This window comes from Chelonia mydas, chromosome 15, assembly GCF_015237465.2.
Source record: "Chelonia mydas isolate rCheMyd1 chromosome 15, rCheMyd1.pri.v2, whole genome shotgun sequence".
NCBI classification, from domain to species: Eukaryota; Metazoa; Chordata; order Testudines; family Cheloniidae; genus Chelonia; species Chelonia mydas.
Window position 1 is genome coordinate 23,755,949 of NC_057856.1, and position 14,126 is coordinate 23,770,074.

The 14,126-nt window shown below is 42.3% G+C and overlaps 1 protein-coding gene across 1 annotated transcript; it reads left to right on the forward strand.

The window, feature by feature from the left end:
• The first annotated feature begins 1,553 nt into the window (after positions 1 to 1,553).
• LOC102944410 (BRI3 binding protein) lies at positions 1,554 to 11,046 on the forward strand. Its single transcript, XM_037878662.2, has 3 exons — positions 1,554 to 1,864; positions 3,880 to 3,982; positions 6,207 to 11,046. Exons 1-3 carry the CDS (start codon positions 1,661 to 1,663, stop codon positions 6,623 to 6,625), a joined length of 726 nt encoding a protein of 241 aa, XP_037734590.1. The 5' UTR covers positions 1,554 to 1,660; the 3' UTR covers positions 6,626 to 11,046.
• Positions 11,047 to 14,126: the final 3,080 nt, after the last annotated feature.

Genomic DNA, 14,126 nt, shown 5'->3' on the forward strand with positions numbered 1-14,126 from the left:
CCGGGGCAGCAGGCTCAGTCTTTGGTCCCCCGTTGTGGGGTCATGTAGTAAATTTTGTTGTCAGAAGGGGGTCATGGTGCAATGAAGTTTGAGAACTGCTGATTTAGGACTTGGGAGCACAAGTTAAAGTGAAAGTCAATGGGACTCATGCACCTAAAGTCACTTGGTTGCTTTTGAACATGCCACCCAACCTCTAAACCCAGTTCATTCATTTATTTGGTACTTTCAGCAAAGTTGCTTACACATAAGCCTATATATCTATTTTCATATCAAATAACAGAGTGCCTTATGTCCAGGCCTACCCCCTATTCTAATTCATTGCACTGCTCATTAGCAGAGGATGCAATAATACCTCTAATAGTCTTACTTTTGCAGCCACTCAGAAGCCTGCTTTTCTCTATAAATGCCGGAACAGAGGATGCAGACAGTTTGAGACAGCAGCCGCAGCTCTCCAGCTGCCCAGCTCGGAAGGCAGCACAGAAGTAAGGGTAGCAGTACTGCAACCCCCCCTACAATAACCTTGCAACCCCCCAACAACTTCTTTTTGGGTCAGGACCCCTCTAATTACAACACCATGAAATTTCAGATTTAAATAGCTGAAATCCTGAAATTTACCATTTTTAAAATCCTATGACAGTCAAATTGACCAAAATGGACCCTGAATTTGGTAGGGCCCTAATTATGAGGTGAGGGATGTGCAAGGTGTGTGTGTTGTGAAATGAGAGGTGGATGTGGTGCACTGTGAGGGGTGTGTGTGTGATACACTGTAAGTTGGGTAACCAGATGTCCCAATATTAGGGACTTTGTCTTATATATGCAACTATAACACACACACACACCCTGGGAAAAAAAAGTGTCCTGATTTTTCACACTTGCTATCCCTGGTCACCCTAGCTGTGAGGGGTGTGCGGTGTGTGTGTATGTTGTGAAGAGAGGAATGTACAGTGTGTATGTTGTGCTGTGAGGGTGTGCAAAGTGTTTATTGTGAGGTGAGAGTGTGCGTGTTGTGCTGGGAGGGGTGGTTTGTATGTTGTAAGGTGAGGGGTGGCCAATGTGTGTATATTGTGAGGTGGGCTATGCAGTGTGTGCTGTGAGGGCTGTGCGGGGTGTGTATATTGTGAGGTGAGGGATATGCAGTGTGTGTTGGGTTGTGAGGGGTGTGCACTGTCTGTGTATTGTGAGGTGAGGAGTGTGCAGTGTGGGTGTTGTACTGTCAGGGGTGTGCAGTGTGAGGTGAGGGGTGTGCGGTGTGGGTGTATTGTGAGGTGAGGGGTGTGTGGTGTGGGTGTATTGTGAGGTGAACGGACTGCGGCGTGCATGTTGCACTGCCAGGGGTGTGCACTCTGAGGTGAGGGGTGTGCACTCTGTGTATTGTGAGGTCAGGGGTGTGCAGTGTGTGTGTGTTGCGTTGTGAGCGCTGTCCGTCACTCCGCCCGGCGATGAGCGCTACCCGGCCCGGGCTCGCCGCCGCCTCCTGGGCGGGCGGCCGGGCGACCCCGAGGGACAGGCCCTGTCACTCCGCCTCCCGCAGGGGGCGCTGCAGCCGCCGCGGGACCCTGTGCGGCCCGCCGGCGGGAGGATGCTGGGAGCGGCGGCCACAGGCTTCTCGCGCTCAGGCGGCGGCGCGCGGCGCTAGGGGGGCTCGGCCGGGCTGAGCGACATGGCGGCGGGAGGCAGGGGGCGGCTCGTGCCCGGCCTGGCGCTGCTTCTCCTGCTGCTGCTGGGCGAGGTGGTGGGACCGGGAGCCTGGGCGGCCCGGAGCCGCGGCGCCGACAAGCAGAACAGCTTCCGCCGGGCGGCCAGCGGCATCTACCAGGGGGTGAGCAGCTTGTTCGGCGAGGAGAACGTGCGGGCCCTGCAGAAGGTGAGACACCCCCGGCGAGCCCCCCCCCGGCGAGCCCCGAGCCCCCTGCCCTCCCCTAGCGGGGTGGGGAAAAGGCGCGGGCCCTGCGGCCGATCCGTCCCCCCGGCTCCCGCCATCCCGCGCCGCCGCCCGGTTCCAGGCTTCGGGCGCTCCCCGCAGCCCCCCCGCCCCGAGCAAGCCCCACAAGTTCCCCGGCGCCCCGCGCCAGCCCTACGGGGACTAAGGCTGCCCGGGAGCCGCGGGGGGCCGTCGCAGGCCCCCCCGCCCCGAGCAAGCCCCGCAAGTTCCCCGGCGCCCCGCGCCAGCCCTACGGGGACTAAGGCTGCCCGGGAGCCGCGGGGGGTCGGCCCGGGGGGGAGGTGGGTGGGAGCCGGAATCGTTGAAAGCCCCACGGGGGCCGCTTGCCTTCGTTGCCTCCTCACCCCGAAGCGTCTCTTGGTGGCGTGGGGCGAGGCTGGAAGGGGGGACGCTCGGGGCGTGCAGCTTTTTCAGCTGGTTTAGGCGTAGAAACAGCCCCCCGCCGCGCGGACAGTCTGCTCCCCCGAAAACTTAAAGGAGACCCCTCGTAAGGATTAACCTGCGGAAAAGAGCCTTCCCGGGGGCCATGGGGCTGGACGGGGAGGGCGCTGCGAGCAAGGCAACGCGGCAGCGAGCTGTCTGGCTCCCTCTGTGGGTGGCTGCTCTGCGTCTCTGATCCACCAGATACCAGCGCAGGTTCGTGCTGTTTAGAAGCGGTGGCCAATGACTTTCACATTGTGGACCCAGGGCCCTCTGTCCCCTAGTGCTCTATAGCAAAGAAAAACTGGGTTTGAGAACTCCCTACCTTCCCAAGCAAAAACTGAATGAGAAATCTATGGCTTCCTTCTCGTTGTTAGTACAAATAGAGGCGTGGATGGATTATTAAACTAGTGCTGGGAGAGTAAATTAGAAGCAATACTAAACGGTTTATACAGAGCATATATTTCTGTTTTGTCACAGTGCTTTTTGAAATATAGTTACAGCGTTGTTTGTATTCAATACAGTAAAGTGTCAGAGGGAAAGAATCAAGACACTTGGGCAAGGAGGAGAAGAAAATGTGTTCAGATAAGATTGTTGAAATGGAGAGAGAGGAAGGCTGAGCTGGATGTCACTAGGAGGCCAGGAGAAGGTTCTTGCACAATAGCTGGCAGTAAATTAGGGAGCAGCATGGAAGATGCAGGTGCTAGATTAGAGGAAGCAAGCTGAGCCAAATATCCATCTTTTTCACCTATAATCTCAATAGCTTTTTGTTCAGGAAGTTTATAGTGACAACCTTCAGAAGGCTGCCACTACATTGCAAAATTTGGACCTGAAAACCTTTGGTGTAGCTTTTACAGCAGTGAAGGCATGAGGATGCAGGTGTGTTTTCCACAGTGTTGTCTGACCCTTCTCAGGGATTCAGGTCAGATTCTTCAGGGATACGCTCAAGAACTGAAATAAGACTAACAAGTAGAGTAATCTTCAAAACAAATTTAGATTAGGCTGTTCCCAAAGGAAACCAAATCAGCCTTCAGGTGTACTCATTTTCTCATTCAGTCTTCTAACTTCACATTTCCCAATCTTAACTCCCTCTGTATCATAACAACATGAAGGTATGTAATTTACTGAATTGAATGAGTATAATTTGCACTGTCATTAAAGTTTTGTGTAGATCTCCAACACATTGTTTATGGACCTGTCAGGTTTTCAGTAAATATCTGAGAATTGCATTGAAAGAGTTTTTGGTTTTCACACACCAGTTATGAACTTGTTGCAGATAACACACAAATATGAACAAGCAGGCAAACAAAAACCTATGTTAATTCAGTTTTTCCTGTGATCTCAAAGGGAAGAAAGATTTGCTACATTTATTTTTAAATACTTGGAGGCACTCAGATACTATGGTAAAGGGAAATATATGTGTGTATTTAAGATGTACTGAAAATTGAATAAACTGCATAAACCCCTCAAGGTTGATTTCCAATGGTCATTCTTTACAGTAGCATTTTATTTTACAGTTTTTCTCAAGGCTGACAGAAAGATTTGTTTATGGTGTGGATGTATTAGTAGACACATTCTGGAGAATATGGACTGATGTGCTGGATGTTCTTGGAATTGATGGTAAGTGTGATGTCTATTAAACCCAAAATTGTGCAGGTAATCCTTATGGATGTTTTTACAGGTATGGGGAGGATGGAGAATATTAAGAAGGTATGTATTACCTTTGCATTTGTATTATCTTTGATACCTGTTATTACATGCATTTATAAATCATCCATCACTGCAGTTTCTGGGAGCACTTCCAGGGTTTACATTTTGTCATTAATACTTCCAAACAAAAGAAGTAAAACAATCTTGCTACTCTGCATTCTGTAGCTTTGAAGCAGAGAATGGAAAGAGATCTGACCAGTGAGCTAAAATCAAAGATCTGATAGTTCACTGAGTTGAAAATCTGGGCAAAGAGATGTCTTGTGTAGCTTTCTAAATCTGGACAGGTTAGTGGTTAATCTTTGTTCTTCACTGGGTGTTTTGAGACTTGTGACTGGGTGTCATCCACTAAAGAGAATGGAGAGGACAGTTTCTAGAGCACCTAGAGTATGCAACTGCAAGGGCTGGTTTAGGTAGCTACCCTTTCTAGAGTGTTGGTGGGGACTAGTTCCCACCTCTAGTTTGTTTCTCCTTTTCTTATAATGTAATCCCTCAAATTCCATGTATCCCAACGCTCCTCAATACTCCAGAAGCGGGTGAAGTATTTTGATAAAGCAGTATGAGAAAAGCTTTGCACTGCTGCTATATCTGTTCTGTAAACAGGACTCAACACTGTTAAATTCTCTGGACAGGGGTATGGGAAATAAAACTTTTAAAGGGTTTGTGTAGCTTAATCACTTTACTGTGTTAGCATGATGAGGATGCCTTGAAAATATTTCTCTGAAGAGAGGACAGTTATTAGAAAGTTTTCTTTAGAAAAGAATGAAAAAGGTCTGCATAATTTTTCCTGTTATTTTCACATTTTTTTTCCTTCCTTCATTTTGTCCATTTCCTTGCCTGTACCTAAGTTTTCTCTTGTTTTCCCTGCTCTTTATTTCTCCCTTTTCTTACTCCCATCTCTGATATTTGTAACATTCTTAATGCTAAGTCTGGTCATATAGAGCACTCTGTAAATGTGGCTCCTTTCCTCTCTGTAAGAGAGAAAAGAAGACCCATGGTCCTAGGGTTGCTGTAGATCAGACACTGGAGCTGGAACAGGAACAAATTAAGAGGATTTTTATCACTAAGTGTGTCATTTAATGATGGAAACCTTGTTGAAGTTAATGGAGCACTTTTCTATAATGTGCTTTGCAATAGTTAGTAGTAGAATGTTCTCTCCACTTCTAATGTAATATCTTTCTTTGGTTTGACTGAATTCCTAGCTTTTCCGAAACAAGGGCATATTGCTGTGGCTTGCCCAGGTGCTCTAATATGGTGACACACTCGTTTGTGCTTATAAACCTCACCGAGGAAATAGCACCTTGCGCCAGTGTTCTGTGAATTTTGAAGGAAAAGTTTGGGATATGTGGCTCTCTGATTACAATAACTTGTTTTTGTAATAGAGCAAAAATAGATACTTTAAAAATTAAAATACTGTTTTTCCAACTAAGTTATTTTCCTAATGGTTCTGGGATCTAGACTCCACAAACCTGAATAATTTTAAGCAGTCTTGCGTGCAGATGGAGTTCCTATCATTAATCTCTTTACATGTTGTCGTTATTTTATTGCTGATCGCTTTATCAGATGGAATGGGATGAGGAAGAAGTCCAAAGGGTAAACTGAGAGTTGCTGCAGGGAAAGAAATGCAAAGGGGAAAAGGAAAGACACAAGGAAAGGGCAGAGAAACAAAGGAAGATGGGGGAGAGGGGGGAGAATGAAAAGAAACAAAGGGTAGAAATAGTCATGATCCTAAAGGTGGATGTACTATTCTGTTGTGTGATGCTGAATGCAGCTTAACAAATAATATCTAAATGTTACTACATGAAGACCATATTTACCCTTGATCTTAGTTCTAAACTTATGCCCTGGACTAGTGTGGCCCTCTCTTTAACTGAAGTGAATTCACTCAGTCACAACTATAGAAATAATCTAATGATTGCTAGTATATGAAAGGGGCACACGGGGGTACATATATATTTATCATTATCCAGTAATTTGGTCAACCGCCCCCCCCCTTTTTTTTTTTTAAGAAGCCACAGCCTTGAAACTTCTGCAGATATATGGCCCTTCAGTAATTATGCTCACAGTTTACACTTACCTTTGCCGGATGTAATTAAACTATCTTTTAATTTCTCATAAATTTGTTTTTATTTTTCAGCTTCCAACCTGACTCATTATTTCAGCCCTGCAGCAGTTGCCAACAACCCTACGCGTGTTCTTCTGCTGATTGGTGCTGTTTTACTTGCCTATTGGTTTTTTTCTATCTTCCTTGGATTCTTCTTCTGTCTCTTACATATGCTGTTTGGTCGCTTCTTCTGGATTGTAAGAGTTGCTCTGTTTGCCCTCTCATGTGTGTACATCCTCCAGAAGTATGAAGGAGAACCAGAGCATGCAGTCTTGCCTCTGTGCTTTGTTGTAGCAGTCTACTTCATGACTGGACCCGTTGGATTTTATTGGAGGAGAAACAGCAGCAGCAGCCTTGAGGAGAAGATTGACCATATTGACAGTCAAATTAGACTTCTGAACATACGTCTTACTAGGATAATGGAAAACATGGACAGAGCCAATGACCAATGAAATAAAACCTATAGATCACTTCACACCAGCTCACTAGAAGGTTACTAAGCACTATCTCATTGAAAGTTACTAAGCAACAAAACATCACATGATAAAAATGTGCAATGTTAAAACTTTAGATCATGTGTTTAGAAGAATAAGAGTAATTTATCTAGACCATACACTCAGAAAAAAACACTTGTAAAATAAGATATGAGATTTAGCTATATATTCAGAGAACTTTATCCATGACTAGAATTTTATCAGTGAGAGCGCTTACTTTTACAAGCATTTAAAAACATCTTTTTGTAGAGTTTTTATAAAAGCAAATTGAGTAATTATTTAAAATATTGAAGCTGAGCTGAGCATTATGCAAATTTGACATTAAAAAAATCTTACTTCAGCTACCAAATGTTTTTCTTGAGAAGTAGTGATAGTGGGTCCATGTTTTAATTTTTTTTTTACAAAGGTGTGAGCATTCTAATTTACTGTTGATTTATTTCATTGCCTGAAGTTGCCTTTTCATATAGTCTGAAAAATTTTCTCACATTCAGGCCAAAAAATATCATACCATAGCTTTTAATGGCAAGAAGGGAGTTACTTCATTAAATCAGAAGCCCTTTAAAGCCACCCCAAAATGAAGGACCCATAACTCTCTACAGCTATGTGGTTTTCTTTCTTAGCTTTTCATATTATGGACTTTGCCTTCAGTGTTTTGTTTTGTTTTAAAGTGCAGTTTAAAAAAACAAAAATTGCTACGAGGATAAGAAATGTAGTGTGCTGGCAAATTTTCAGTGGCAGAGTAGTTTATATTTGATCTTCACAGTAAAGCATTTTCCACATAGGAGCGCATAAGAAGAAATTTTTTTTTATTTTTAAATCTCAGGACCCACATGCTTCCTCAGAACAAAAAATGCAGCAGATAAAATACTTCCAAATGTATTGTTGCTTAAAGCTTTCTCAGGACCAATAAGCAGCAATAAATCTATCTTGAGGAAGATCTGGATTTTTTTCTAAAATTTTAAGTCTTATGGGTGCTTTTTGCTTGAAGTCCGTGTCCCCAGTGGATCTTTGGGGAGGTCAGTCACTTAAGCGTGTATAAAATAGAGGATTATTTCAAAGTGATGTTAGAAAGCTTTGAAGCGACTTTATTTTGGTGGGTGTATGTATTTGTATCCTCATCATGCTAACAAGCTAGATCATTATGACACTGACTTTGTAAGATTTGTTGAAGTGTGTTGAGACAAAGGTAACCTCAGGGAGGAAAGTCTGAGAAATCATTTAACTTTTGTAATGCAGTACTTTCAAGGCTGTTATGGGGATGTATGGTGGGAAAGCATTTATGCCATAGCAATGAGCACAGAATTAATACCTAAACAGATAATATGCACCATCATTACAGAAGAACCAGTTTCTAATATTTTTTAAAAGCTGTGTTAAAATAAAATCTTGTGCTGAGCCAAAAACTGCTATTTCACATATGTGTCCCTGTTTTCTTCAGGGGAATTGCATATAACCACCTAAGCAGAATTTGGCATTCTGTCTTCAACTTGTTGGTTTGGGGTTTAACCAGGATTTTAACATTTCATTGAATTTTCATTGTAAATTTCCTTTTAATTTTTAATGCTGAAGCATACAAGAAGACTATTTTAAAAATGCATGTTACTTGCCTGATCTCTCTTTTGGTCTGTCATATTGAACTTGTATTACTATGATTTATTTTTAAATCCATATTTATGGCCATTTTAAAATATAGGGTTTTTTGATCTTTGGCACCAACTTGTCAGTGATCACTTAAACTTAGTTAATTGGTTTAATTTGCAATTGACAGTATGTAGCGTGAGCCTTTTTAATCCTTCATGCTATCTAAGTGGCCACATATGCAAATACAAAAACCCTGAATCCTTACAAAGTTTTTGTTGAAAATTGCAAAGTATCTGATTTAACAACAAAAAAAACCCAACCCTTGCCTACAAAAAAATAAATAAATTGTATGATTATGTGCAGGCTTCCAAATTAATAATGCCGTATTTAAACTTCTTTCTTCATTCTTATGCTTTAAAAACTAGGTTAGGGTCCTACAGGCTCAACCCTGTGATCTCTAATAGATGTAGTGCTATTGATATCAACGGGACTATTCATAGTAAAAATCACTACCCTCAGTAGTGCTTGTAGGATCTGGGTACAAAGTAGACTCTGAAATTAGGTATTAAAGTCCCAATTTAGCAAAGTGCTTTGTGAATTTGGGGCCTAAGGACTGAAGCCTGCAAACAAACCTTACTAGAGCATATAGTTGCACTGTCTTCAGGGGGACAACTCCTGGGGGAGAAGGTGACCCACATGAGTCAGTTTTGCATAATTGTGTCCTAAATAAGGAAATACAGGGATGTGTAACTGTTACCTGAAATCTGTACATTCATGCCTGTTTTCTTTTCTATGAATATGATTTATATTTTACATAAAATGTTTATATTTTAGGTAATCTATATTTAGTACTGAAGATAAAAACACAAAGATTAATATAAGAATAACAAGAATTGCATATTACAGACTTACATTAAAATGTTACCATAAAATTTACTTTTGGATTATATTCATATTATTCCCATGTCTTTTTTTATGTCACTTTTTTTAGTTTTTGGTAAAACCAGCCCTTTTGTGTCAACACTCTTCTCCCAAACTTCCCCACCCTGCTGCATGCAGGAAAATATATTTTTGTATTTACTTACATCCCAAGTATAGTGAAATGTTTCATTTTAAACACAGTAGAAAATTTAAAATGTTATAAATAGACAAGACAAATATGCTTAGGCAGTTTATTTAAAATTGGCTATTTTAATCAGTATTGTTTCCCAATATTCAATTATCTCAGTGTATAGTCTGCTAACTTCAAAAGTAGTTATTTTGAAAGAGCACAAACAAAAATTCAGTGATTGTAAATGCTCTGAATTTAATGTGCACAGTAGTTAAAATGCTTTTGGAAGACTAATCTGGTGGTGTATTTCAGTTCTCAAGTTACTTTTGTAAATATAGTTTACTAATATTTTTCCATACAAAATTATACTGTTCACCTACTAGGCTCTTCTACTCCATTCTTCATAATTCATTCCATAGGAAGTGATTGTGTGATACTGGCTTTTATCTGAGGGCCTCAGGGCACTTTACAAAGATGTGTAATCATTCCATTTTACAGATGGGTACACCGAGGCACGGAGTTTGAGTGACTTGCCCACAACCATACAGCAAGTCAGTGGCAGAGATAGGAATAAAACCCAGATCTTGTGACTCCCCGTACTTTGCTCTAATCGCTAAATGGCTCATTCCGAGATGGGCAGTAATATCTTTGCATTCTTTAGCATAGTTTAACAAATCCTGTCATCAGTTTAGAGGCTAGTAATATTGACCGGCTCCTTTTTATTGTCCTGTCTTCAGCAGCTACTTAGAAGAATGTCACCTTACTTTATTGATTGACATGATCGTTTATGATGGACCTCAAGCTGTCTGGCTTTAACAGAAATTCCATTAAGGTCTTAAGTTTTTATATTTCATACTTTAGGGCCTAATATTTGAAACTACTGTGTGTATTTCAATACATTGACATTCTGCAAAGCTTTACATTTGTAGCAATTTATCTGAAAGTACACAACTCACCTATAGTTAACTGTTTTGTATTCAGAATGTAATGTTTTCAAAAGTGGTATTGAATGTCAGAGTACAATGTACAAAGTCCGATGTAGATCAGTAGTGTACTTAATAGTGTGTTCTTCAAATTGTGATTTGCTTTTAAAGACTTGTTGCATAGTTAATATGGAAAATAGACTCAGTACCAACCTTAGCTTTTTGATGGTGTAAAGTTTTTTTAATGTGATTTGCCTCACATACTAATAATCCAGTTTTGGCAGCTAATGATGTTATTGACCATAAGTTCTACTTGTCTGGTTTTTGAGAATAAAGATTTTATTGTATCTGCATGTATTTTAAATTTTTGGATAATTCCATTGAACTGTGATTAGAATTAGCACATTAAAAATTGATCTTTCTTCTTTTTAACCAGGAATTATATTTGCTATTGTAGTACTAGTTCTCAGCACTGATGTCAGTCATTTAATTTCACATCCTGTTTTGTACATGAGATTTAAAGTGTAGATCATATTTAAATTTGTGCAAATTGTTATGTAAAATGATTTGTTCTGAAGAAAATTGTGTATGTATACTTTTGACATATGACCCTTAGGGAAATATTAGATTTTGCTGATATTTTAAGAAGTTATGACTATCAAACTTATTTTTACAAAGCTATACATGGCTTTATTTATTACTTCTCTGACCACCAGATCAATGTATTATGTAGTTAAATATTTGTAGACCGATTTCACAAATAAATTATGGTATTGTGACTTAGCTTAAACAAAATAAATGTTTACTAAAACTTTGCACTGAGACCTGTATTGCTCTTAAGACTGTTTTGTTGCAAATCGTGTGTTTGGAGGAAAGTAATTTTCTGGAACTCCACTATTTGAGAAAGAGGTCTGATGGCACCTGACTGTTTAAATTAGAGAAAATTTGCATCATACATCGTTTGTGATCATAACCCTGCAGCTTAAAGCCCTTTAAAAGAAGCAGGTTTCAGAGTAGCAGCCGTGTTAGTCTGTATTCGCAAAAAGAAAAGGAGTACTTGTAGCACCGTAGAGACTAACCAATTTATTTGAGCATAAGCTTTCATGAGCTACAGCTCACTTCATCGAATGTATCCGATGAAGTGAGCTGTAGCTCACGAAAGCTTATGCTCAAATAACTGTTAGTCTCTAAGGTGCCACAAGTCCTCGGTCTGTATTCGCAAAAAGAAACGAACACAGCTGCTACTCTGAAACCTGTCTTTATTCTTACCTATGGTATACAAGTTGTTGCAAGCCTCTGTCCCTTGACTTAGTTCTGTTGATAATGATCTATCCCCATGGTCTGTGGCTAGGTCACAAAAGACTAAAGAGAGTGGATCATTGACTCCTACGCAGATTTTACAGCAGTAATGCTTGCTCCCACACCCTTTCCCTTTCTAGCACTATGCCATGTCATCAGGGGGCTGCTGATCTGTCAATGCAACAGGACAAAGGGTGTCTTGTCCTTCAGGTGCACTTTTGTTCGTGTCTGTGAGCCTGCATGATGATGTCTGAGCTGGGTGTAGACAGAGCAGGTCCCCTCTTGTGTGTAAAGCGGGGGGCTGCTCCCAGGCCATCATGAGCCAGCTTCTCTGTTGGTTGGCGGGGGTAGGCAGATCATCCTGTGTGACACCTGTCTGCCGAGGGGGGCGGACTCCCTGCTGGCGGTTTGCCTGTGCTGGCGGGCAGGCAGGGGGCGGCCTGTCCACGGGGGCCGGGGCCTATCGCCGCCCGAGCTAGGATCTCACGCGGCTGCGGGGCGCGGCGGAGACAACACGAGACCAACGGTCGGCGGCATGCGGGAATTTCAAACCCCCTTATCTCTCCCCCACTTCTCTGACGTTAGAGGAGGGGTGAAATTACCTAGCGGGAGGGAAGCTAAGCAGGATCCTATGAGTGTGGTCCTTGGAAGGGAGACAAAAGGTGGGTGAGGTGATAGAGCAGGGGCCAGGGAGGCCTTCTGCAGTTGTGTCATTGGAGAAACTTGTCCCACCCTGCTAATGGGACTTCCTGAGGGGCAGGGCCGTGTTGCTAATCTCTTGATCTAATATTGCAAATATTTCTCACTATTTGATGGTTTTATTAAAGCCCCCCATCATGCTGTCTGGCTCATGACCGTGAGTGCCAGTGTCTACCTCAGGATAGACTGTCAAAACAGGGCAGAGACCCCAAACTGGTGGGGTGTTTTATAACTAGATTTTACCAAGCCAGTAACAAATGTGAACTCCTGGATCACTGTAACACTTAACCATGGACTCAAAGACAGTCCCCTTAGACTTTCCAGTCTATCTTGCCACCCAGACAAACTGGACTTAGTGATAAATGGTCACTTACACAAAACACCACATAATATGCAATTTGCTCCCAGGCTCAAGAGGCCAGTCACTGACCCCCAGATCATTTGGTACCCTAGATCTTACACCAAAGACACCACCTGGAGCCAATCCTGTAATAAACTAACTAAAGGTATATTATTAACTAGGAAAAAGAAATGTTAACAGATTAAAGAAAGCAAACATATACACATGTAGGAGCCCCATGCCCTGCCCCTCTTATTCCCCTGTGGCCCTGCTCATCTTCCTCCCCACCCCCTGGTCAGGCTGCAAACTGGAGCTAGGCCATGCTAAGAGCTGCCCAGGGGAGCCCAGGCCCCTATGGAGGGCCAGGGTCCCTCCATCTGTCCTGGGCAGGGGGCCATGGTGCCCGAGAGCATCCCCTGTCCCCGCCTCCTGGCAGGGGGGGAAGGGAATGATTCCTGAGCCTGAATTCATAAGTTCAGAGCAAACATTTTCAAAGTTAGGAAGCAAAACGTACATATTTTCTTATAGCACGGAATACTAACATTACCTGTGAGTTTAAGGCACGGAGCAACTTACAAGCATTTCATAGAGTCTGAATACTAAATACATTCTTATAAGACTAATACCTATTTTGAGCAAAACTACCATACCTGGTCTCTAGCTATGAGGTTGTCAGTTTTTAGCTAATGCCTGCAGCCTGGATAAAAGCTGGCATCTGGCCTGCCAGCTTTACACCGAGCTCCTGGAAGCATCTGATTAGGTGAGAATATCACCTTTTAAACAAAAACAGTAAATTTCTAGTCCTCATGATTGTGGAGAAAAGCTTGCAAATGTAACCATGCACCACAAAGCTTCAAAAAACAGAAACCAAATAAAAAGAACCCCATTTTAAAAAAAATAAAATCTCATGATTTTTGGAGGTGTCTGTCTTGTGATTTTTGAATACTTGGGGTTGGCAATGAGGCATAAGTACATGTGAGAACAAAGATGTTTGCTTACTTTTCAGCATTAACAGTTTCATCCCACTGGTATCTTGCTGTCCCCATTTGTATCCATCTGTGGTCTCTTTTTTACACTTAGATCATCCAGGAAAGGGATGCCTTGTGTTTGTACAGGGCCTAGCACAGAGGGTTATTATGCCAGTTTGTTTCCCGTGATTGCAGTTCAGTGTTATCGTATACATATGATATGGAATGTGGTTGTAGCCGTTGGTCCCAGGATATTAGAGAGACAAGGTGGGTGAGGTCATCATATCTTTTATTGGACCAACTTTTGTTGATGAAAGCCCCAGTGGAATCAAATCTCACGAGCACGGTGTGCACACGAAGTGGAATCTGTGTGGACAACACATCTTGAAGAAATAGTTACTTTGCGTGACTTTGAGGAACAATTCTTTCATCTACTAGCACAGTCAACTCCGCCCTTCATCCTTCCAAGATGGACAAACTTCGCTTAAGTTCCATCGCAATCCATGGGGCTACTCACACGCCTATGTATGATTCCAGAATGAGATACTGAGCTGGCTATTTGCCAGGAACCTGAGGGCTCCACTTAGCTGCATTTCAC